At 35.4% G+C, this 27,981-nt stretch overlaps 1 protein-coding gene across 3 annotated transcripts in view; it reads right to left on the bottom strand.

Annotated features, from left to right (window-relative positions):
- The window catches only part of LOC149802747 (solute carrier family 15 member 4-like), a 67,764-nt gene extending 47,136 nt beyond the window's left edge, over positions 1-20,628 (bottom strand). Inside the window, exons 1-4 of one of the 3 annotated variants that reach the window (XM_089952162.1) lie at positions 13,601-13,666; positions 11,736-11,897; positions 10,310-10,648; positions 2,018-2,116 (exon numbers count right to left, since the gene is read on the bottom strand). In XM_089952162.1, the coding sequence (XP_089808288.1) occupies positions 2,018-2,116; positions 10,310-10,637 (427 nt within the window). In that variant the 5' untranslated portion in view covers positions 10,638-10,648; positions 11,736-11,897; positions 13,601-13,666. Of the gene's footprint in view, positions 1-2,017; positions 2,117-10,309; positions 10,649-11,735; positions 11,898-13,600; positions 13,667-20,294 lie in introns of those variants that run through there. The other 2 variants (XM_089952160.1, XM_089952161.1) reach the window with 2 other exon arrangements.
- Between the last annotated feature and the right edge of the window lie 7,353 nt (positions 20,629-27,981).

Below are 27,981 nucleotides of genomic sequence, written 5' to 3'. Positions count from 1 at the left end.
TGGTTGGTAAATAAAATATAGCAGCGATATCAATTTAAATATAGTGTGGTAAAAAAGGGGCTGGAAGAAATATTAATTTCTATATGGTGCGGTATGTAAGAGGCAGTATCAATATCAACTGCAGTATGGTGAGGTACATTTGGTGTAATGGTAACATTAATTTAAATATGGCACACTAAACATGATGTAGTTTTAATTATGGGGCGGTAAATATAGAGGCAACATCAGATCACATTATTACAAGAAGTTAACAACAGATAACACTAACCATGGTGAACTATGTGACTATAAATCAATAGTTATACTGTTATATGCAGCAGCCAGATTCACCCTCCCATGACACATTTTTCAGTCAAACCTGCCTTAAAGGTCATTTTTAAATTTGTAACATGCTATCATCTGCCTTTAAAAAAAATTTGAGACCCTTTCAACCAAATTATGAAAAAATCAACCTCTGTAAAATAGTCATCATTTAATAAGTCCTTTTTAAATTCATTTTTCATAGGTGTGAATTAAAGGCAGATTTGACAATTTTGAAGATGTAAAAGTCATCCAAATACATTCCATCTAACATGCAAGGTAAATGGAAGAAATAATGTAACTTATTTAAGTTTTTCCAGAAGTTTACAAGGGCAAGAAGCAGATTGACATATGTAATAGGAAAAAGGAAGCCAATTTTATCATTTAACACTCACCTTTATTAGTGTCAAGACATCATATTATAACAAGAGTCTCAACTGTGCTTTAATAAATTCATGTGACTGACATCTGCCTAACAGCCACAGAAAGAGTAGTTGGTTAAGAAATTTTAACCAATAGCATGCTTGCTATAAAAATTTCTTTCAATGACACTCTTTAAGAAAATATTTTTCATCGTTTTCTCTGTATTTTGTATTTTCATCCGCATCTGATGACACTTCATGATCGTACAATGTTCAAAGTCTTCGAAGTCAAGATACTGTCAAATCTGATCATTTTCTGCTTAGGAGTTTGTTAGCATGTTTTAACATTTTTTCCAACTTTAGTAATGGTGGACTGGAGTGATCTGTAACACTTCAGAGCTCTTTAATCCAGGACACTTCTGCTGAATATAGTCACATTCTGTTCAACAACTTGACAAGTTTTCATTTTTAGTAGTGCTACATCTGAAGGTGGGTTAGCATCATTTGTATAAATATGAAATCCCTTTGTGGTAAAATACTATCTGTAAAATCCTATGAAATTATGTTATGTAGCTTTTCAAAATCAGTCTTTTAAAAGTTTTTCTATTTTTAGCAATGGTGGCCATATTTGATCACAGAATGGCAACAACAATGAATAAGATGACCATATTTGATCACAGACTGGCATCATTTGTAAACATCTGAATGGCATTCATCCTATGATGCTTTCTGTCCAATGCTCTTCACTGATTTTTAGAAGTCATTTAATGTTCAGATTTAGTGATCTGATTTAATGTTCTGATCTTTTAGTAATGGCAATAATATTTCATAGTAGATCATATTATGTTTAGTGGTTTTTGAGAATTGATGCCTTTTATTTAAATTTGTTTCTAAAATTAGCCACATTTGATGGGACACTGGCATAAGTTGAATAATTTTCAAAGGCTTTCATCGGATGTGTTTTATCAAATTTGGTTGAGTCTGGATCAGTGTTTCTTAAGAAGCTATATCAGGGCTTTTCAACGTTTTGAAATGGTAACCATTCTGCATCACAGTCAGCATTCAAATGAATATATCTGAAAGATTCTGATGGCAGAATGCTTTCTGATGTGCGATAGATGACAGATTGCGGGTGACATACAATATGCAGGCACAGTATGTACACTGTAGATCTGAATTAAATCCATTTTCATATGGGTGTATTTTGTATGCTGGCAAGTATGATCAGCATAATGTAGCCATCAAAGGTTCTGACTATTGGCATGCTGCATCTCAGTTTAAAGGGTCCCTTAATAGCCCAAATCCTGCTTCAACTGGTTACTGGGGGAATGGCTGAAGTATGTATTTGTCCTCACCTAAGAGGTAAATAAGTCCAGCTCCAAGAATGGTGTTGTATTTTCCTGCCATTGCATCTGCCACAAAGCCACCAAACACTGGAATCATGTACACAGTACCTGTAGGAAGAAAAATGAACAACATAATTTCTACAAACAAATTTCAAAGATGTAACAAATGAGAGGGTATAATAAAACATCTTAAATCAAATGAGTTCAAGGTCATTTACCCATATATACTTACTTATAAGTTTAGTTCAGCTGAAAATAAACAGACCTTGATCTACTATCACATAGTGCACTGGCAGATCAGGGTACTTGTTGTTTGTTCTGCTGAATGTTCTTAAAAATCTTCATAGATCCAGATCTGCCTGTGTATTATGTGATGGTAAATCTTAGTCTATGTAGACTGCTGTTGGGCTTGACTTATAAGCAAGCACATACAGTAACTGTATTGGTGTCAACTACTTTGTTTCCTTGCTATTAATTGCCTGCCCTCAGAACAGCATGTTCCCCTTATTACAATAAGGGTATAGCCATGGATCCAATAAAAATGGACAAATTTTAAATCTGAAGATGCTATTTAACATCAGAGAGTTCTTAGCTTATCAAAGTACATGTATGTACAATCCATATTAATGTGGTAAATTGTATTTCAACCATATTTTCCTTACATATTAGAATAGAAACAGAAAGTGCAGCAAATAAAGTTATAATTTGGATACAAGTGCTCAAAGAACTATATAAATCTATATCCTACAATGTTTCCATATAAGATATATCCTATAATAGTGTCATAATGATTCAGTATAAAATATATCCTATAATACAGTCATAATGATTCCATATAAAATATATCCTATAATACAGTGTCATAATGATTCCATATAAAACATATCCTACAAGTGTCATAATGATTCCATATAAAACATATCCTATACTACAGTGTCATAATGATTCCATATAAAACATATCCTTCAATACAGTGTTATACTGATTCTATATAAAACATATTATTCTATAAATAGTACCTATCATTCTATAAGCAGATCATATTATTCTATATACAGTACCTACAATTCTAAAAACAATACATATTATTCTACAAAGAGTACCTTTTATTCTATGAACAGTACTTATTATTCTATAAACAGTACCTATTATTCTATATACAGTATCTATTATTCTATAAACACTACCTGAAACTCTATAAACATTGCCTATTATTCAATAAACAGTACCTATTATTCTATAAACATTGCCTATTATTCTATGAACAGTACTTATTATTCTATAAACATTGCCTATTATTCTATGAAGAGTACTTATTATTCTATATACAGTATCTTTTATTCTATAAACACTACCTATTATTCTATGAACAGTGCTTAAATTTTTTTATAAACATTGCCTATTATTCTATAAACAGTATCTATTAATCTATAAACATTGCCTATTATTCTATAAACAGTACCTATTATTCTATAAACAGTACCTATTAATTTATTAAAATGTAACTTTTATTGCATAATATGTACCATTACTGCATCAACAAGTATCCACCTCAGATGCAGGAGGTCATGGGTTCAAACCCCAGCCGAGTCATACAAAAGACTTACAAAAATGGTACTAACAACTGCCACACTGCAGACATCATAGCCGTATGACTGAAAAATTGATGAGGCTACCTTAAAAACCCAAACCTCACACACACACACACACACTGCTTCAATATTATTCCACATTGCATACAAATTACCCATTTATCATTAACTGAACTTATTATGCCATAAAAAAAAATATTATTGCATAGCAAGTATGCATTATTGCATCAACACTATTCATGATTGCATAAAAATTAATCATTATTTCATAAACAGTACACTATTCCATAACAAGTACCTATAATTGCATAACATCTATCAATTATTGTACAAAATGATCCTTTACATGTATTGCATAAATGCCCAATACTACATCAACATTACCTATTATTGTATAAAATAAACACTACCCATTATTGTATAAACAGTACCCATTATTGTACAAACAGTACCCATTATTGCACAAACATTACCTATTACTGCATAAACAGCATCCATTATTGTAAAAAAATTACCCATTATTGTATAAACAGTACCCATTACTATATAAACGGTACCAGGGATCGTCCTGGGCTTCGCCAATGTCGCAAATTGCGATTTTTTTTCCTTATTGGCGACAAAAATATCCCACCTGGCGATTTTTTTGGCGACATACTTTTTGGTTATTTAATTTGTACATACAATCATGGATTTGGACTGAATAAATTTAAAGCCAGAACGAAAGGAAGCCACAAACTTGACTAAGCAATGCATTGGAATCAATCTGTTACACAAACGATCCTTTGTTCTTATTGACAACCCTATCTTTACAGTGCATTGTTACGTCATAATCTGCTTATGCTGACATCTGGGCTGAGTACTACTGTATGCTGCGATACAGTCAATCATGCTACCGCACTATACCTACAACTGACCGACTTCTGAAGACGCGAATAGAACAGATACAATTAATTGTATGGCTAATCCTTCTGTTTTTTTTTTTTTTTTTTTTTTTTTTTTTTTATACATATACCAATACAGTAGTTTTGCTGAACCTTCATAGAAAACTGATAACCTTTGAAGTACCGACTACTGTGTATAAATACAAAGCAAATGGAAAAAATCTCAAATCACAATTACATCTGTCGCCAGTGCAGCATTTTACTCATTGATCTTTTCCTTTTGCCATCAGTCCCGTGTTACGGCTACAGAGACTTAAACTCCGCAACAAGAAATAGCAAAAAAAAAAAAAAAAAAAAAAAACCAGTTTTGCATAATTAATAATAATTATTTATTTCTCAAAATACAGGAGTGAAAGAATCCCTAAATTGGGTGTGAATTTACGCTTATATATACGGTCCAATATTGCCAGGAGTTGACTCGTGTAAGTTTCATTCGTGGGAATGGAGATCCTATTTTTCTTGTCGAGAAAATTTATACAGCATTCAGTGATCATTCTTGGGATTTAGGAAGCAATTCCCTACAAGCTTTGTGAAGCTAGCCATAAAAAGGGGGGGGGGGGGGGCTGCTGAGAGACTACTGGTGTCACCTGCCAGCACTGAGGACTGTGAACGTGGATTCAGTAAGATGAACCTCATAAAAAGTGACATCAGAAATAAGCTCTGCATCTCATCTCTCGAGAATTTAATGAGAATCAGCATGTACAGATGTGAAAAATTAGACTTTGAAACTGCATTCAACAAGTGGGCAGCCCTAAAATGGCGACGGATCTTCATGTAACACTTTGTAACATTTTGTTAATGCTTGTTGTAATTAAAGTAGTAACTAATCCATCTTTTGTAATTTTCATTGCCTGTTACATTAATAGACTAAATTAACACTTGGAAAAATGTACACTACTTTTTTTGGCGACACTTTTTGAAAATTGGTGACAAAATATTGAGGTTGGCGATATTTTTTTGCGACAGCTTTTTAAAAGCCAGGACCATCCCTGCGGTACCCATTATTGTATAAACATTACCTATTATTGCGTAAACAGCATCAATTATTATTTTAAAAAATCCCATTATTGTAAAAACATTACCCATTATTGTACAAACAGTACCCATTATTGCATATTAAATGGCACCAATTATTGCAAAAACATTACCCTTTATTGCAAAAACACTACCCATGACTGCATAAACAGTATTCATTATTTATAAACAGTACCCATTATTGTATAAACATTACCCATTATTGTATAAATAGTACCAATTATTGTACAAACAGTACCCATTATTGTAAAAACATTACTCATTATTGTATAAACAGTAACCATTACTGTACAAGCAGTACCCAATATTGCATAAACAGTATCCATTATTGCATAAACATTACCCATTATTGTATAAACAGTACCCATTATTGTATAAACAGTATCCAATATTGTATAAACAGTACCCATTATTGTAAAAACATTACCCATTATTGTGTTGTTGTTGTTGTTGTTGTTGTTCTAGGGTTTAACGCCATTTGTCAGCACAAGATAGGCTATACATGGTGGCCAGTATAACCGGTGGAGGAAGAACCCTGGAAAAACCAGGGAAGAACCACCAACCCACGAGAAGCTACTGGCAGGCTTTCCCACATGCCCACACTAGCCAAGCCTTGGACTCGAACCCACACAGACAGAGGTGAGACGGCAGTATCCGGAACAGTGAGCACTTTAGACCACTCAGCCACTCGGGGCCCCACCCATTATTGTGTAAACAGTACCCAATATTGTATAAACAGTACCCATTATTGTAAAAAAAATTACACAATATTATAAAAACACTACCCATTATTGTATAAACAGTACCCATTATTGTATAAACATTACCTGTTATTGTATAAACTGTACCCATTATTGTATGAACAGTACCCATTACTGTATAAACAGTACCCATTTCTGTACAAACAGTACCCTTTATTGCACAAACATTACCTTTATTGCATAAACACTATCTATTATTGCATAAACATTACCTATTGTATAAACAGTACCCATTATTGTTAAAACATTACTCATTATTGTATAAACAGTATCCATTATTGTATAAACAATACCCATTATTGTAAAAACATTAAAAATTATTGTATAAATTGTACCCATCATTGTATAAAAAGTACCCATTATTGTATAAACAGTACCCATTATTGTTAAAACATTACTCATTATTGTATAAACAGTACCCATTATTGTATAAACAGTACCCATTATTGTAAAAACATTACACATTATTGTATAAACAGTACTCATTATTGTAGAAACATTACCCATAATTGTAAAAAAATTACCCTTTATTGTATAAACAGTACCCATTATTGTATAAACAGTACCCATGATTGCATAAACATTATCCATTATTGCATGTAACAGTATCCATTATTGTATTAACAGTACCCATTACTATACAAACCGTACCCATTATTGTATAAACAGTACCCATTATTGTATTAACAGTACACATTACTGTACAAACCATACCCATTATTGTATAAACAGTACCCATTATTGTATAAACTGTATCCATTATTGTATGAACAGTACCCAATATTGTATAAACAGTACCCATTATTGTATAAATGGTAGCCATTATTGTAAAAACATTGCCCATTATTGTAAAAACAGTACCCATTATTGCATAAACATTACCCATTATTATATACACAGTACCCATTATTTAAAAAAAATTACACATTATTATAAAAACATTACCCATTATTGTATAAACAGTACCCACTATTGTATAAACATTACCTGTTATTGTATAAACTGTACCCATTATTGTATGAACAGTACCCATTATTGTATAAACAGTACCCATTTCTGTACAAACAGTACCCATTATTGCACAAACACTACCCTTTACTGCATAAACGCTATCCATTATTGCATAAACATTACCCATTATTGTTAAAACATAACCCATTATTGTATAAACAGTATCCATTAATGTAAAAACATTACAAATTATTGTATAAATTGTACCCATTATCGTATAAAAAGTACCCATTATTGTATAAACAATACCCATTATTGTATAAACAGTACCCATTATTGTAAAAACATTACACATTATTGTAAAAACAGTACCCATTATTGTACAAACAGTACCCATTATTGTATAAACAGTACTCATTCTTGTAAAAGCATTACCCATAATTGTAAAAAAATTACCCTTTATTGTATAAACAGTACCCATTATTGTATAAATATTACCCATAATTGCATAAACATTATCCACTACTGCATATAACAGTATCCGTTATTGTATTAACAGTACCCATTACTGTACAAACCATACCCATTATTGTATAAACAGTACCCATTATTGTACAACTGTACCCATTGTTGTACAAACCGTACCCATTATTGTATAAACAGTACCCATAATTGTATAAACAAAACAGTACACATCATTGTATAAACAGTACCCATTACTGTAAAAACATTACCCATTATTGTATAAACAGTATCCATTATTGTATAAACAGTACCCATTGCTGTACAGTGTACATTATTGCACAAACATTACCATTATTGGATAAACATTACTCAGTGCTGCATAAAATAGTACTCATTATTGCATAAACAGTACCCAATGATGCATAGAAAGCATTCATTATTGCACAAATAGTACCCCGTAATGCACAAACAGTACCGAATGATGTATAAATAGTACCCAATGATGCATAAACAATGCTCAATGATGCATAAACACCCAATGATGTATAAATATCACCCAGTGATGCATAAAAAGTAGCCATTATTACATAAACATTACCCAATGATGCATTAAAAAATAGTCATTACTGCATATATGTTATCCAGTGCTGCTTTAAAAAGAAATCATTCTTGCATAAACAGTACCCAATGATGCATATAAAAGTATGCATAATTGCACACACAGTACCTAATGATGCATAAAAGCACCCATTATTGCATAAACAGTACTCAGTGATGCATAAAAAGGTACCCATTATTAACACTAATAAAATTGGTCTCACCTTTAGCATGTTGCAATTGCATGACTCCCTTTAACAGTTTGTGATGACATACCACCACTTAATGAAGTCCGCCATTATTTCCAGTTAGGCCTACGGGTTGACTTACTGTTTCAAACTAATTTTATGACGAAATAGAGTACAAGAGGCAGTTAATATATATCCAGATCACCGATTCTGATCTTAAAACATGTTTGTATGTTTTATCATCAAAGGATATCATGCAGGAAATTGATAGTTGCTACTTTACTCGGAAAAGGGTTAATGGTCAATCAGCTATCAAAACATATGCTTGTGAATGGGCAAGAGTTTGTTTGTCAACGTAATTGAAATGAAAACTAGGCCTAGTTACTGATGTCTTGATGAATACATTTCGCTACAACAACAGAACTAACCAGGCTAAGGCGAGGGGCATTTTAAAAAAAGTATGGTCAGTCAATGTACCTCTTAAATAGCTCTTCTTTGTCCATCAGAATGATACTGAATTTTGTCAATCCAAGTAAGGACTTATTCCAAACCCTAAGCTTAGGCATCACACACTTTCTTACACTTAGCTACTGTCCTATCCGAACTATCAATTCTAGCAGTTTCAACACTCTTCTGAATCTCATTACAATCTTCGTAAGTTTGCCGTTTAACCCCAAAATACTTATCCAAATTTATGAATGGCATTTTGTCTAAGTCTCAACATGTTTTGATCCTGAGGTCATGTGCACTACTTATTCCGATACATTCAGAAATGAACAAAACAATGAAAGCTAAAGTTGTTTATTTGATGGACTTTTATAAATGACCGCATGTACATCTCTGGGTCTTTCTGACTCTGAATTCAATCACTGTAAATATAAGTACATTTTCTCACCCAGCCACCAGTCAAAGCCTTTGAACTCGCCACCCAGCTATTGCATCATGTTCTTTTTTATGTACTCTTATAATGGCAACATGTATGTACATGAAGGGGTCTTTCAGTCACTGAATTTTGTCATTGTAAATATAGCACAATTAATTGATCAACACATTTTCACACAAAGCATGTGGCTGAAGCAGGACTGGCAAGTCTTTGAATTTACCGAACACCTATTACATGCATATGGAGGACTCCCACCTCAGGTGATTTTCTGCGTCTCAGATCAAAAATTCCAAATACGTGTAATTAAGCGTTTCCGAGATCTCTGATGTACTATACATTATTTACCTATGCATAACAACAACTGCAAGTAGCATGGCTCCAGATCAGTCATCACAAAATGCACCAACAGATTACGATCAATACTTTTAATTTAAAATCAAATGTAGAACAAATGGACCAGACGCTGATCTACTAGACATATATAAATATGGTAAAACTGCTAGTATATACATCACAAAAAGTCTCATCCTAATAAGTTTTATAAAATACCTATAATGCATACAAAAGGTCCACTCCTTCTCCAGGCTGCCACCATATAGCTAAAAAAAATATAAAGATTGGGGCTAATGTAAGGTGTGCATTGAGAGACAGACAGATGGATGTACATGCACTCTGTTCTCAAAGTGAATTGCTTTGTTCAACTTTTACCAAGATGGGCTCAACAATAAAATAAAAGTTGATCAATCCTGATGCATAATAGATTAAATTCTGACTTGTTACTCAGAACAGCCCAGGTAGTACGTATGTTAATGTAGTCTTTGAAGACATAACAACTGAGAATTAAAACCAAATGAAAAACAAATGACATTTATTGTAAGCACAACATACCTGTGAAAACCCAGTTCACATTAGATGCTTCATCACTGGTTAATTTTAGCTTAGATGTGCAGAACAGCACCATGTTGGCTACAACACTGTAATAGGTCAACCTTTCACACAACTCTGTTGCTAGTATACATGCGACTACAGCAATTCTGTCCCTAAGTCTTCCTTGTCTGTCTGGTACCAATTCAGTCTCATCATCACTATCTGCATGGTCAGTCTTTTCCTTGGAAATGCTGGCTGACTGATCTGTCCTGTGCCAACTAGCATTGTTAATGTCTGATTCTGTATCCAGAAGCAAAGGTTTAGTCTCTTCTCCATCCTTCTCTGCCATTTTGTGTTATCCTGTTATGAACAAAGAGAAGGTAGAATATTGCAATTATGGAGGGTCAAACTTGTGTGCAATTATAGTATATATTCACTTATAAGTTGAGTCCAACTGCAAACTGCACAGACCTAGAACTGCCATCACATAATGCACTGGTAGATCTTGGTCTGTGTAGTTTGTTAGGAGTAATCACTAGAACAAACTGCATAGACCATTATGCTAAGACAGATCTTGATCTTTGTTCTTTGTAGTTTGATTCAACAGTAATTCATGCCTGCCATATTTAAGAAATCAATGGAGGAAATTTGTTATCTATCAAATGTTGACTATACATCTATGCAAGTAAGATATCATCCTTCACCATTTAATCTAAATGATAAAATGTTATTTCATAATAAACATCATGAATATAATTGTATTTGTGAAGCAGTCTAGTGATGTATATGTGTACTATTCAGTCCCTCTGTGTACATTATGTGGGTTGAGGTCCAAGTCAAGATTTGTGGATATATTAATATATTTATACAGTAATAGTACCATCTGTTCCCATTTATAAGTCAAGTCAACCTTAAAACAACAAAGATCCTGATCTGCCAAGACAAAATGCATCTGCAGATTAAGGTCTATGTTGTTTGTTATAATGGTTACTCCTAACAAACAGCACAGACCCCAACCTTTTGGTGCATTATGCAATGACAGATCTGGGTCTGTACAGTTTGCAGCTGGACTCTTCTTATAAGCAAGTATATAGAGTAAATTATGTAATGCATTAGTAGACAATGATTGAATCCCTAAAATTGCTTCTTTAATGAATTAGATAATAAATTTTGGGGAGTCTTAATGAGTGAAACTGAAAGCTCCATACATCTGTCAGCCAGATAATCGGTGTTCGGCTGTAAAACTGGTCATTAAGTAGTACAATATATGAGTGCCATAGTTTCAAGTCTGTTGTACTGGAGTCTGTACAGCTTGCATCCTAAAACCCTGAATCATACAAGATAAATAAAGTTTGTTTTTTTTGTGTGTCTGTGTGTGTGTGTGTGTGTGTGTGTAGTTTTGTGTGTGTGTGTGTCATATAGTTTGCAGTGACATATAAGATCAGACCTGACTCAAATTAAACCCTAATGCAGTCAATCAGTGATATTTCTCCCTCCATATCTTATTTTTGGTCATCTCCATTGTGCACAAAATATTGCCTGGAAATTACCATGCTTGGCTCAGCAAGCTGACAGTTCATACAGCTATTATGTCATCTGGTGCAACTAACTGTAAATAAGAGAACTACTAAGATTCAGTATCATAAAGCAAAATAGAGACAAATAATATACAACATGGGCTTTTTTATCTCAATATACAAAATATTTTCCATAATCTTTTACATTAAAATTTATTGATTCTCTAAAGTAACTAAATTGAGAATATGTCCATATTTTATCAATAGAAATTGCCTTTCCTGTTGTATTTATTATCTTAAGTTTTTTAAACCTAAAATTTTACCAACTTTAAAAATTTAATTTTGTAATTGTTTAAATGTCAAGAACAACAATAATCCTATATTTTCTACTAGTCAATTTGACTGTCATTTCAGATAAGTTTCTTTCTCTTTTGTTTTGTTTTTTTATCAGTCAGCAATATTTTGGCCAATTAATTTGTATCCTACTTCTCTCTTTACATGACCTGATTCACATCGTTGAATAGACAAGAAAGTTTTTTTCTGACCCACCTATCTATATTCTGTCTCCTTTCATCAATGTAATTTATATTTTGGAATATAACATTCTGTAATGAGAAATATCTTGGTTTCCACTCTGCCATTGTTAGGACAATTAATAATATTTTCTCAAGTAAAACACATCTACATTTTAATAGCTGGTCTCCAAGAAACTGATCTGCATCATAAGATACTGTTTCCATTCCTGTTCAGTCCCACCCCCATTATCAGGACCAGCCATACTGTCCAGGACAAAATAAATGGTCAAAGTATCACCTCAGTATAATGAAAGACTTCTAGGAAAAAAGAATAAAATAGTGACCAGTCTCATCACAGAACTCATCTTCAGACGGTCATTTCTATTTTCTGAAAATTGTGTATACTTGATGATAAGATGAAACCAAATACAAACTGCATAGACACAGATCTTGATCTTTATTACTCGCGCTAATACTATTTGCACAAACCTCTTAATGGTGATTGCCTAGCAAAGCAGCTGTTAGAACCATTTCTGTAAGTCTTTGGTATGACTTGGTTAGGGATTGAGCCCACAAACTCCTGCATTCAAGGTGGTTGCTCTAACAGCTTAGACCACCAGACAAGCAAACATAAGATACAATGATACACAGACATATTGCAATCAGAAGGAAACCAGTATTTACAATGTTACTGACTTGCACAAACACTGTACATTACATGCTGAGGAAAACATTAATAAAACAAAAAAAAAAAAGGAAGATAGCGAGATAGTATTTTGCAAAGGTAACAAATAAATTCTCAAGGAATGCCTGCAGGATCATAAGTCACATATTTATATATATATATATATATATATATATATATATATATATATATATATATATATATATATAATTATATTTCTTTTGCTATAAATCTGAGGAAGAATACTCTTTTCATGCTAAAGTAAAGCCGGAACTTTTCAGCAAAACCACACATACACACACCATCGTCCCTAAAGCAATGATAGACGATAACCTCCACATTTTTATCGCTTGCAAAATCAGAATACGGTTAAATACAAACAAATGAATACATTTTCAATGTATGACACCCTGCTCGTGCGAAGCTAGGAACCGGAAGAAAATGAAAACAATTAATAATAAAATGTTCTGGTATGTATTCGAATCAGTGAATCAAACTAAAGTGCCTAGACCACTAACGGATGATTATCATGTTTTTAGCTACATTTCTTGCCGAGTATTACATTTTCCATGATAATTAGTTTGAAGTCGTTTACCGTAATCAATTTGCGTAATGATACAATCCTAGATGTAAAGCGAAAGTACGTTTTTTAAATGAACATTCGGCTATTTGTGCGATAGTCTGGTTCCCTGACTATCTCCACTCTGTTACTCTTAGTCTGGTTTACTGACCTTTCTCTACTCCGTTACTCTTCGTTAGGTCTCACTGGATAGTTTCGTATTTTGACACCCCCCCCCCCAATTTTTAAGGTAGAAGGCATGAACCTAATTATCACAAGCCTAGCACTTATAAATTCACACATAAGCTAAATCTATAATGTGATTCAGATTTACCTTGAGTTAGGCTTGGAAATAGGTTGGCTTGTTGGTGACTGCCTGTCACAGTTGATTTGCATTGGAGATCAAATGCGTAACTTAGGCTGCAAATGAGCAGTCGACTTGGCTTACGTATTTACGTGTGTCTGCTACAGAGGTAAATATCTAAAAATCTAGATGGTTGAGGGGTGATGAAAAGTATGCTAATTTGTTATAGTACTAGTTAACTTTATTCATGCATAAGGCACATACTGATTCTTTTAGCTGCCTTGTCACAGAAAAATATTCAAAATAGCTATTTCTTGTCAAAAATGAATGTAAAATTTAGGGGTTGGTGGCAGTGTTGGTTCAGTATAAAAACCACCAGATGCATCAGGAATTAACCTGATTACTGCAGTCAAAATCTCATATGTATGATTTCTACAAAAATCATTAGTTTGTTTTTATTTGTATCTTCAGTGTAAAATTATTCTCATTTTTCTGTAATTGGTCATCGTCGGATGAAAATTCACCAGATAAACTGTCCAGTGAGACCTTATGGACACACGGTATGGAAAAATGGGAACCAGCCTGTAAATGAGTAACCTAAAATAGAGTATTTATGGGTTTGGCTGACCTGGATTGGTTAATAATGTAAGTTATGTTATAGGAAAAAGAACTTTTTGAGAGCTTAGCCTAGTTGTAAGTAAGAAAACATATATACATTGTTTTATTGATGGAATTTCAGTCCTTTAACAGTCTTGAGTTTGGAACACTCATTACTAAAATTAGTACCTGACTCTTTGGTGCGGAATTGAAAGCACATGTTACAAACACGTGCAGGTCCAGAAAATGCCGCAGTTCATATCCTTTCCTCTACACAGAAGCTGACGTCCAGGTTTCATCTATACTTATAAATATAGGTTTGATCATAAGCACTAAAATTTTTTAAGTCATTGAATTTTTAATATCATGGAGTTTGCATAGATTTACTATGGGAACTGAATTAGTACCGTGAGTCCTAATGAGGGTAAGGTAACGGCCTCCACCATGTTGAAATTGCGCAATGTACATGGAAGGTAAGCACGCATTTTGATCAGCATGGCTCGATATAGCATGAAATATTCTCGTATAGAAGTGTTAAAAAGTGTGTCCTGTGTGGGGAAATAATGCACTACGATGAGTTCTACTTGTTAGTTTTCTTTAAAATCTGTGTCAATTCGTTGTAGAACTTTGTGCAGCGTTTTAATTTACGAATCACGTTTGTGGGGTGGTTGTAGTCAAACAACGTAAGACACATCACCCGATATTTTTTATTCTGGTGGGTGATAGCACTAAAACAAAACCAACATGTGCTATGTCTTACATTGTAGGACTAGGGTGGGGTGTCAATACCATTTTACTCAACCCTGTATATAACTAGGCGCGGCTTAGTCTTGTTATACTGAGTTTTTTTTTTGTTTTGTTTTTTTGCAATCGTAAAGTTCGATAGTTTGAAATGGGTCCAGGCGTTAAGACATCCGTGATTCTTCAATTATGACCAAGGTTTTGATAAACAACATCAACACATCCAGGACCATTTTTGACAAATGCATGATTAATATGTTGTGTTGTTATGCAGAATGAGGTTGAGAGCTTTAAGTTCTATAAGTAGAATATGTGATAAAATATATTGTTGACCTCTTCCTTAATATTTACAGCATATTTCCTGCAAATTGCATTTTCTTGAGTTTTGATTTCACTCACCGACCCATGTGCACACACTTTCCTAGCACAAATTTCATTCAAAGATGGGTGGAACTGTGACATGTCAGCAGTTGTATGTTCATTTAGTATGTATGTCTGCAGACAGCATGCTGGATCTCCCCTCCCCATTTTCCTCCAAAGCTGCCAGTTATGGGATCGAATTGTGATATGTCAGCCATTACATGTTCTTTCAATGTGGCTGTCTATGTCTGATCATTAAAATTATGTGGATCAGCATTCATAGCCTACATGTTGATGTCATGATATAAGCAACTGTATAAAATGTATGGGTATCTATACTGTCTTATGTGGTAGAGGCTATATAAAGGTACAGTACTGTACTCTTTTTGTTCATTTTACACCTTTTTTTATAAAATATTAGCTTTTCATGTATTACATATAGGCTATTTGCACACTTAACAGTAACAGATCATTTGTAATTATTGAAAATCAGAGATGAAGGTATAACTTGTTCCCAAACGTCAATGAAACATATATTAAGGAAACAAATTACCATTTTCCATGTGTTCAATAGACATGAAGGAATTGTGCAGTTTTGTCTTTCATTTATTATTGTATTAGATATCATATTGAGCCTGTATTTAAACCAAATGTGATAATATAGCTTGAATCTTCCCCCCACTTATTCTTATTTGTAAGTCCTTTGATGATGAAAGTTATGTACCTAAATTTAAAATTATTTTGATATATTTGAGAGAGAAGCTTATGATGAAAATCTGCAGGGTCAAGACTCATTCACTATATTTAACTAGAGAACATTCTTACACAAGATATCAACCAGTGTTATAAAGGGGTTCCCCAGTATTATCTACCTGGCCACATTCCCTTTTAAGTAAAAACTCAGCTCAAATTTTGCTTGCTGACAAGTTTTATTGAATGTGAATTTTATTGCTGAAAAATCCATCAACTTAATGTTGAATATTTAGGTTTACTTTACCTTGAAAGATTTATTCTTTCAGATAATACAGTAAAATGCTACGAAGTTGCACACATCATAAAATGGCGCTAGCAATGCTTAACAAGGCATATTGCACAGAAATTCAGATTTTAAGGCCTCAGCAGCTGAATTGTCTCAAGTCACTAGAAAAACAGGACACACTTGCTATACTACCAACATGATATGGGAAGTCGCTTATATTTGAAATACTGCCCTATTACTCACAATATGTACATGCCAAAACATACATTGCCATTATAGTTGTGCCATTAAACTCAATTCTGCAATAGGAAATCCAGAAGTTGAAGGATCAAATTTTGTATCTTAAAACCGGTATTGACTCTGAACAAACTAGTCATATCTCCTATTTTATTGGTCATCCTGAAGACATCCTATATCATGCTGAAAAGCTGGGGACAATATCCAAAAAATATGACATCATTTATCTTGTAGTTGATGTGGCCCATTCCATTTTAGAATGGGGGGAGGAGTTTGGTCTTTAGACCAGAATTTAAGAGACTTTAAAATATAAGGCCTATTATACAAAACTGCCTAAGAGTCCTTGCAGTTACTGCAACAGCAAGTCAGCGCAGAGGGACATACACATAGGCCTAGGAATGAAAAGGTTTACTATGTTAAGCACCACACCAGTTCTGAATTCAGGGGGAAGGCACACTACAAGGTGATTATGACTATGTGTACAAGCCTTTACTTTTGGAGTTGCACAAAAATAAGCATGAGTTTCCATTGACAGTTATATACTGCAAGTTGCATTGGCACTCATATGGCATTGAAATTGCCAAAAGACTCGATGAATCATTATCCTGGGTGGATTGTAAAGACCGGAGGAGACTGCATGTGTGGTACAGTTTCATTCCCAGCAACCTGAACATGTAATTACTTATCCCATGTTTAAAACCCACAAAATGATTTATGATTCAACCAAAGAGATATATGCTGTATTTTGTGTGTATCACATTTAACTGTCTGTGAACTCTGTGGCAATTATAGCCAAGCATATTACAGACTACTCTGTAAAATAGGCATTACAATAGTAGTTATAAAGAGTACTACCAACGAATTCTAAATATGGTACTAACAGGTATGTTTCAAGCTAACAAGAGTATAAGTATATAAGTCATATATATTAAGCATATCTGAATATACAAGTTTAATTGTTTATATTCAAAGTTACCTTTCATTAAGCATTTTTCTTGTATCAATATTTAAAGCCAAAAAGAGGTTCATTACTCTAATATACTGGATCATGTGTTTTAAATCATAGGTATTTCCAAACAGGTTTAACATGACATTTTTTTCATTACAAACACAACTCTAACTCTGGTGTGAGCATGTGCAGAAAATGTGTAATCACATCACTTATTAATACTGGCATCCCTTCTTTGATATTTGTTTAGAAGCCTACACACAGGGGATTGGCCATACAGGTAAAGATGGTTCCAGAGCCCAAGCCATTTTGTACTATAATGCTACTGACTTAGTACAGAGACATATTGACAAGGCCATCATAGATTATTGCAAGTCAAATAAGTGCATAAGATTGTTTTTATCAGGGTACTTCAAGGTGAATTTCCAGCAGACTACTATTCAGTAATGTTGTGACATATGTGCCAATTACCAACAGCTTGTGAGATCCACTATCATCCAATTTCCATCCCTGGAGCAAAGAAACCAAGTGATGCATGCAATTCAAGATTATGTGACAGCAGATGGTACAGGATGTTTGGATGAACAAAACCACATGTTTAGTTTCAGGAATGTTTGAGGTCTGCAATACTGTTCATGAATTTGAATTTAACTTTCACCTACCACCATTAGTGGCTTCAGCAATCCAAAGTATCATCACACATCTACTCCAGTAAGATGTATGTCATTTATCTCTGTCAACTGACAGTTATTGTATCTATGCTCTAAACCTTTCATAGTGTATAATCATTGGTTATTCAAAAGAAAAGCAATTTTTTTTATTAATAACAATTTTTACAATAATAACTTCCAAATATTTAACATATTTATCCACCCGATTTCTCCTGTTAAGTACCCAGTTGCATCCATTTACAGAATGGGTTTTAATCTTTAATGCTACTCATTTGCATGATTAGAATCAATCAATCCATAAAAAGAATTAATTGTGCATGCCATAAAGTAATTTAAAACAAGTGTGCACACCAATTATATTCAGACCTAACTAACTGAATAAATGTTAAGGTATACAGATCTATAATGCACAGAACCTAGTGATTATTGTATCAGTTTATGACCTTTTGACCTAATCTTTATGGAGTCACTACCCCCCTGAATTTAATCTGGTTATTGATGATGATTTTCAAAGACCTGAGAGATATTCGTCCATTTAAGACACAAAGAGGGAGAGTCTTTCATAAATTTGAAAATACACTTGCTTCTACAGATGGATCTTTATCCAGACAAGATTTTGAAGCATGGATTCAGCACCATAAATTTATTTTTGAATATGAGACAGAAAAATAAATTGTTATTGTTCTTCACACAGTGATGAAGTATATGTGTAAGTTTATTTGTGAGTCACATGGATAAAACTGCTTTGCATTACATTGTGAGGAACAATGATAAAAGTGCATTACATTAGTTTGTGAGGAACAATGATAAAAGTGCTTTACATTACATTGTGAGGAACAATGATAAAACTGCATTACATTACAGTGTGAGGAACATGGATAAAACCCTGCTTTACATTATATAGTGAAGAACAACGATCAAACCATGAATTACATTACACTGTGAGGAATAGGTATGAAAGTGTACATTACATTACATTGTACAGAGCAATGATAAAACTGCATTACATTATATTGCTCACAAGTTGAAATGAGTTTAAATGGTGTTTGAACAGTAAAGCATTGTATGATGGACCAAGTGGCTATACCTTTAACCCTTATGAATATTAAAACTTAGTCATTTTGATAGCCCATATAAGTGTGTACCCCACTCCTCTTCTGATTCAAATTTTAGTTTCCTTTTCTGTAAAAGATGACAGTCGGTCAGAACAAATCTTCCTATTAAGTTTGAATAACCAGAGTCATCCGCAGTCAAAATCTCGCATGCATGCTTTCAACACAGATCATTAGTTTGTTTTTATTTGTATCTTCAGTGTAAAATTATTCTCATTTTTCTGCATTAGGTTGGATGAAAATTCACCAGTTAAAGTGTCCTGTGAGACCGTAGAATCAAAGAACCAGCCTACCATCAACAAATGAGGTATTAGCTTGACCTCAAAAAAATTGCAAATACTGAACAAAGCATTCATCTGAACTTCCAAGAATAGCTGAAAAGCGAAACAATTCCTTTGGTAAAACACATAAATAGGTGTTATTTTCAAAATCATATAATAAAAAGTTTATATAAAAAGCTTTGATAATAGACTAGAAACTGGCATATGACTGTGACAATAATAGATCAGTCCTACTGCAGCCGATGAATGAAGTGAAATGAAAATATTTTTCTGTTAAAGACCTTTAACAAATGTTAACTTAGGTTATTTAGTGAACAGTTTTGCACCAGATTGTAAGACAGCTCATTTTCACTCCAGTCATGTATAGTGATAATACCATTTATACAAAATATAATCCATTCTGTTACCATCGCACACACTGTTACAACACTCAACAGTTAAAACTGATGAGCTGCACAGTTAATTTTCGGATCGAGAGGTTCAAGATTTGTATTCATACCTTACTTCGTGGGTGGAGCCTAAAGTTATCCAAATGTCACTCGAGCTTATGGTATTGTACTTATAAAAGTGGCATACAAAATGATACAACTTAATAATTGCCCCTGCACGCACAGTAACTTAAATGTGCCTGATATCAAATAAGGGGAAGTAAGTTATAATTGGTCAAAGGAAATCCTAACTGCACGTGTGAAAAATAAGAAATGATGTCATCAGTGTGTGATTATGAATCATCATTGCAAGCCAAGGGCAATCTGCCGCATTCCTATTATCACCTAGTTTGTCCAAGTTTTGTCCGATATTTCCCACCCCAATTAAATTATGTTGACATTTATTTATTTCCTCATTATTCATGACTACGCGTGATCAACCATACGTCATCGACACCATAAGTAACACTCCATGATACGTTGTTATCTATATTTAATTTGTAATAATTGCAATGCCAGCTGCTGGTAAAGGAAAGTAACATTTTCATTGGTCACAATGTTACCACGTGATCAAAATGTTTATTTCTGTATGAACGGTAAGTAGAACTATTTTTCTAAAAATACCCACTTCTATAAATAGAGTCACGTGCACAGCATAAGATAAACACTGACAGTGAAGGCAATTTGCCTTCCATTGGTTGAAGGACTGGTATAATGATCTTAAGCAGAACCAGCCCAAGTGCTATAAATAGCTACGTAATAGAAAACCCCAAACATGTATTACTACGCTCAATTAAGATTTCTGTTTTTTCAATGATGCAAACAAAATAACATAACGAATAATTGAAATTTCAATTATAAGAGTTTAACGTTGTTTTTTTTTCTGAGTTTATCGTGGTATAAACTGTCAGTTACCGACTCACACAGCAAATTACGCCCGAAGCTGTGTGAGTCGGCAACTGACAGTTTAAACCACGATAAACTCAGAAAAAACAACGTTAAACTGTTAAATGTTTGTTAGTTTGTTCTCGATGATTCAGTAATAGGTATAATTGTATTTTGCACTTGACCCTGTCCAAAAACAAGTTCATGTTGTTCCTGACTTGATACACTGATGTTTTTATTTTGTAAAGAAATAATACTTAGATAATATTTCTCTTGGAGACTGGGTTAATAATAATAATGAGGACTTTGTATCGCGCCAAATCTTTAGAAGCTCTAAGCGCTTTACAACATTAGACAAGACCTATAACATAAAAAAAAAACATATAAAAAGATATGATTACAAAAAAGCAAACATCATGAAATTAAAAAACATTTTTAAAAAATACACAAAAAGCAGCTGTGTTTTGAAGTTTCTGGAGTAAATTTTGAGATGAACCAGAAATAATTGAGTTACAATTGTCCAGTCTTGAAAGTACTAATGAACACACAAGTATTTTAGTGGTATCAACTGAAAGATATTTGCGAATGGAGCTGATGCGTCTCGGCTCAAGATATGCAGCCTTGCATATGTTCATGACATGTTGGTGCAATGTGAGAGTACTGTCCAGAGTAACTCTAGGTTTCGTACTGACTGTGTGAATTTAATGTTGGTGTTGCTGATATTTATTGTTTGAGGTAAACGATGTGAATGCGAAAGTCTTTGTGTTTTGATCAGAATGGCCTCAGTTTTATCATCATTCATCTGCAGCTTGTTACATGTCGTCCATGATTTCACATCAGAAATGCACCTCTCTACACCACGGATGGTATCATCAAGTTCAGTTGGGTGGCTAGATTTATATATTTGCGTGTCATCAGCGTACAATTGGTGAGACACTGGATGATGTCCTATGACACTTGAGAGCGGCTGAGTGTATAGAATGAAGAGAACATGCCCAGGAACTGACCCCTGTGGAACACCACAACACAGACTAACTGGGCTGGAGTGTATTCCATTTGCAGACACAATTTGTGTCCTATTGACTAAGTAGGACTTGAACCACAGTAAGGTTTATCATGAATGCCCAATACATGCTGGAGACGGTGTGGGGAGCTGACCAACAAACTATTCTCATGCTCTACAAATCATTAATCAGGGATAAACTACGGTTGCCAGGTGTATGCCTCGGCAAATAAGGACCTGGTTAAGAAACTGGACAGCATACAATATAAAGCACTTCGACTATGTACGGTGACTACCAAACATCTCACTCGAGGAACTACTAATACTGATGGGAGATCTACCGCTGCACCTCAGACGAGAAGAGCACATATTGAGATATGCTACCAGAAACTCTATACATCAAGACACCAACCCAAACAAAATGATTATTAAAAAGTGCAACATTCAGTTCAGGCAAAAACGAGCTCTAAACCACCCAGCAGGTAAGAAAATACACACACTCTGTGATGAAATTCAACTATCCGGAATTCAAGCAGAACAATACAAAATCAAAGATCCTACCCCTTCTAAAAACTGCTCGCCCAAAATAAACCTGTCTGCCCAGAGCTAATGATCCAAACTACAAAACCCACCAAAAATACTAACAGAAATCCAGAAAATCTTCGAAAAAAACTTACCCTGGATTTCTTAAAATCTACACAGACGGATCTAAATCAAAAGAACTAAACAGAACTGCTGCTGAAATAGTGGTGCCCCAGCAACAAGTTGAATTTGGTGCAAGACTCCTGGATGGCTGCTCCATCTACATAGCAGAATTCTGGGCAATAAATGAAGCCCTCAAATGGATTAAGACCCCAAACCACAGCCAGTGCGTCATTATAACAGATTCTAGAAGCGTACTCAAATCCTTAGAGACTGGCACGTCAAAAAGTAGAGCAAATATGCTAGAGGACACTATGTTATCCATCATGGAGATCGAAGATAAACAACAAACCATCGAACTCCTATGGGTACCTTCTCACATCAATCTGATTGGCAACGATAAAGCTGACCGAAGGGCGAAATACGGTCTCCTGAACAATGCAACAGAAACATTTTAACTACAGTGTGTATGAGATATATAGCCAGATAAGAAGCAAAATGAACAAGAAATGGCAGCAGCTCTGGGACAACACCAACAAAGGCAGGCATGATGCAGATTTTGAACTCTTCCGTATATCGCAAAATGGGACGGGTCGTAATAAATGCTGACGAGCACCTTGTCAATCTGTTTGTAAGTAACAAACTCTTCGCTGATGCTACTATTGATAAGGCTAAATGGTGGTTTGGAAACGGCTTTACGTGTCCGATGTGGGAATACAAATCGAGGGTAGTGATGGTTGTGGTGGTGGTGGTGGTGGTGGGGAATGGGATGGCTTTCGGTTTCTATTCTTTTTTCACTTCTGGTTTCCCTTCTTTCTTTTTAACTTGTGTCGAAGGAGGAGTGGACATCATCTGTTTACCCCAAGCTTTAAGTTCTTCTCGTTGGAGAGTTTGGGAAGGAGTCAACAAGGACGCTGCAATCTTACTAGGAATGGGAGCTGCTGACGGTGTGTGAAAGACTTCCCGTACCTCTTATTCCTCAGGCATTCATAGGGCTGCATTTGTCTTGACTTCTGGGGGGTGTTGGTGGTGGTGATCAACTTTGTAACAGGGTCTTAAAATCTTTCAGGGTTGGCAGAGCTGTTTCGTCTAAAGCTTTCTGGTGAAAGAATTGCAGTCGTTGCAATAATTGACCGCACTTTTGCGATTTTCTCTTCCGATCCATCACCGATTGCAATTCGTGTTGTAACTGGGACATCTCGGTCAAGTGAGGTTTGGGAGGCAAATGTGGGGTTCGTTGTTCTTGGTAATTGTGGTATTCCATCCATCGTTTGTAAGGCACTAAAGCCAGGTTTCGTCCTTTCATTCGACTTTAATGGTCACGCCTAGGATCTTTGACTCCAGAGGTCCCTTTTTTATTCCTGGAGTCATGAGAAAAACACTACCCAGGAGTACCAACGTGGGTCCTACTATTCCTTTGAAATGACTTCCTAACAGGGGTAAAAATACTCCGTTTTGGACGAACATCTTTTTCATTTGACGTATGAGTATTTTCTTTTGAACCATTTGGAAACACGTGACATTGTCCAGGTAAGCATTTATTTTTGGTGTTTAGACAAAGGTATCGTGCCTTTCAAGACGTTCAAACAGCATTCGCACAGTGTCGATGACGTCTTTGGAGTCTGGTTGAATGAGTTTGTTCGCATTGGTAGAGAGTCTTTGGAGTGGACGAACAACATGTCCCAATGTTTGACTAAACAAGGAGCCAGTCATTTCCTTTTCGTTACTTTTTGTAGTGAAGAAATATTTTTTCTAGGGCTCGATATCTTTGTTTGTCGGTTCCGGGGCACACAACAAACAAACACCGACGTCGATGACTTGGTACACTCCCTTTGATAATTTTTTTACTATCGCTTTGTCACAAAGGTAACGATGTTTTTTTTTCCAAAATTGCAAAAAGAATCCTCTTTGGTTGCACCTTTTTTTTCTTTGGCATCTGTGTCTTTTTTATGGTTACGTTGATGCGTGGCTAAGCGTTTTGTTCGGATGACGAAACTGTCCCTGTCTTTTTCCTTTCTTTTTCTTGACAGGAGAACGACGATAGTGACGGAGTGTACTTGTTTGAGGGTACATCTTTGTGCGTTCATGGGCACACATAAAATAAACTGACGTCCATGGTTTCACACGCCCCCCTTCATTTTTTTTATAAAAGTTATTGTTCAAGGTTTTGTTTAAATTGATTGACTATGTGTTCTATGGCTTCTCTTTTTCTTTGGACAATAGGGTCTTTTCTTGGGTTGACTTCGATGCTGGCTAAGCGTTTCTAAGGATGAACGTTTGCCTGAATACTGCGACTTTAAAAGTCGATTCCAAACGTTGAAAGGAAAATGACCTAAGTATATGGGAGGACCTAGCCCAAAAAAATTAGTCAGAGCTGAATTTTTCTACCTAGGCGAAAGGGTTACATTCAGGTGCTTCAGTTGCGATGTGTCTCTTCACGAATGTGAGCAGAAAGATTCGGATTACCTGGAATCTGCTAGGTTGTCTCCTGATTGTCACTACCTACCTTTAGTGTGACGACCTCAGTAATCTCTGGATGTATACTTTACAAGAAAACATTCTTGGCTTGCCTGTGGAGTTGCGAAAACGCACTTACCGATAGTTTGTCAAAATACAAGTGAAACGCAAAGTACAATTGTATCCGCAACGTCACCGATGTTAAAACCACTTTTACCTAAATGCTATTAGTGGACTGATTCAGATGAAAGTGTTACAGTATTCAGACATTGTTAAATTAGACGTGGGAGGAAAGCATTGGTTTGTTGTGACTCATTTTGTTTTTGTTGTTGCTACAAGGTATACTTACTGCAACTAATTCCAAAAGAAGAGTTAGGTTACCAAAATCTGTTACACAGTGTAAACTTAGTTCAAGAGGAAACTTCTGAACGGTGTGTTGTGATGTGCAAGTTAGTGACTAAACCATTTAGATTCACCAGTGGAGTACGATCATGTCGTTGCAGAAAGTATAATTATTACCTCCGATAAAAACGACCAACCATGCTACGGCATTTATCAGCGGTGATACGACAGATTCCGTGGGACGACATCAATGAAAGTATTCAAACGCTGAAGGACTACCAACACTTACTATGAGAAATGTCTCTCATGAATTGTGGTTGACGTGTAGTGTGTGTCGTAGTGTCCTGCTTTCTGGGATTTCGTTTACCAGTCGATTCCTTGTAGGCTCAGTACGATCTGTACTGTAGTAAACAACAAAATTGATGGCGTTTCCTTTAAATAAGCACGAGAAACTCGTTCCATCGCGTTCGCGGAAGGCATTCCTGTCGAAGACGACGGGATCGTGTCTCATCCCAGTCAAATTTTATGGTCATTTTTGACGTCATGTTAGGGGAAGACGAAGAAGAAATTAAACTGTGTTTTACACGCAAAGGACATCATAGTAATGGCAGTGTCATTTACATTACGCAAAATTTGTTTCAGCAAAGTAAAGCCCATCGCACCGTCCGTCTCAATGTTCATTAGGTGGTCTCGTTTAAAAGCCCTAGAGATACATTGCAAGTGCAAGTCTTACCAAAACAGTAAGAAACGCCTTGTCTAATTCTTGCGTATTACGATGCCACTCAAACCTCACACGCCTATTTTCTCGTGGAATTAAACCTATCATCCCCGATAATTCACAATTTTCGTATTTATCTGCTTCACCACTGGTGCCAACACCGAGCGCCTGTCCTGTACACGTCCGCGTCATCGTCTTAACAGCAACATCAACAAAAAACTCGGACACTTTGGATCTGTCTCACCCAGCGTCAACATGCTGTCCCATTCAGTCTCATCTTCCCGTCAAATTGATTCGTGTCATGTACTCTATCAGTCACGAAAAAAAAAAATCCGCAAATACGTGTTCGTATCTTAGAAGCCAGTCTCAAAGAAGTCTTACGATGGTTTACGGTGACAGAACGTCAATTACTGCAAGGCATCATTCACATATCTCATCAAACGAAACGCCTTCTTTTACAGAAACAAAGAAGCCTTGATGCAACTGGCCGATCGCCGCATCGACACTCAAACCAAAAAGCAAATCGTTTTGAAACCTGGAGGTAGAGGTTCTCTAGGAGGTGTGATCATTCGCACCCTATTAAAATGGGATCTCAATGCGCGCAAACTTTTCCCAAGAATAAAGCCACTCTCAAAAAAGCCCAACGGACCCAGAATAAGAAACGGACCAGTGTTGCAAAGATCAGTTCAAAACCAAAAACAAAAACAAACAAAAAAATACCACAGGAAAAGAAAAAAGGCCCCAGAAAACGAAAAGCCGCAGGACATAGTTTCTTATCAAAAGAGGTCATGACCTACAGAAAAAGTGACTGTGTGTGCAATAGCCTCAGGTTCTTCCACTTCTCCGTTGCCTTAATGCCTGCCAAACCCAATTGAACATCCGTTCTTCCTCATTTTATGAAACAATGGAAACCCGTGTCTCCAAGAACTCCTCTTCCATCGGTAACACCCTCCTTATCTTTAGCAGTAGTGGCAGCTGCTCAGAAAATGTCTCCCCAAAAATCAAAGTCCAAGAGAGATCGTGCATGCTACAGAGGTTACTGGATTTGTATAAGCAAGAACTTTCCCGATTAGGTCCATTACAAACGCCTCAACGACGTGTGATGCCGGTCATCAAGTTGATGCGACGTAAATACAATCAGTGGCTACGCATTCCAGTATAAAAAGGACTATCAGTAAAGAATTGGAATCAGTGTTTTTGTTCTCCTAAACGCCCAAAGATGTCACCTCAAAGAAGCACACACCGTTACTTTAGTCGTTTTCCTGTCCGAAAAGGAAAAGGAAAAAGACAAGGACAGGCACTACATAAATTTCCATGGTAGGTATAGTGAAAGTAGTAGTCACAGCAAGTTCCTATGATGTCCTGCTGAAGTAGTCATAACAAAGTTCCCATGATGTCCTGCTGATGTAGTCATAGCAAAGTTCCCATGATGTAATACTGATTCGCTGAGGACACAGCGTACGCCATCGCTCTCATCGCAAGGCACGGCATCCCACTCCACTTGAGAATCACCGAACTTGAATGATGTCTGTTTTAAAGTATTCATCTTTCTCGCTTGATCTTTGTAGTTACAATGAACTATCGGTCTTGGACGTAGTCCCGTTTTATGTGCTGACCAATATTGACGTGTCCGTACGGCAAAGTGAAGTGGTTGACAAGCCGCACTTGCTTCTGGTAAAACGTTCGTCATCCGTACAAACTGCCCATCGGG

The sequence above is a fragment of the Sinohyriopsis cumingii genome, chromosome 3 (assembly GCF_028554795.1).
Source record: "Sinohyriopsis cumingii isolate HCF-2022 chromosome 3, ASM2855479v2, whole genome shotgun sequence".
In the NCBI taxonomy this organism is placed as follows: Eukaryota; Metazoa; Mollusca; class Bivalvia; order Unionida; family Unionidae; genus Sinohyriopsis; species Sinohyriopsis cumingii.
The sequence above is the reverse complement of the archived record's forward strand: the minus strand, read 5'-3'. Positions and strand labels throughout refer to the sequence as shown.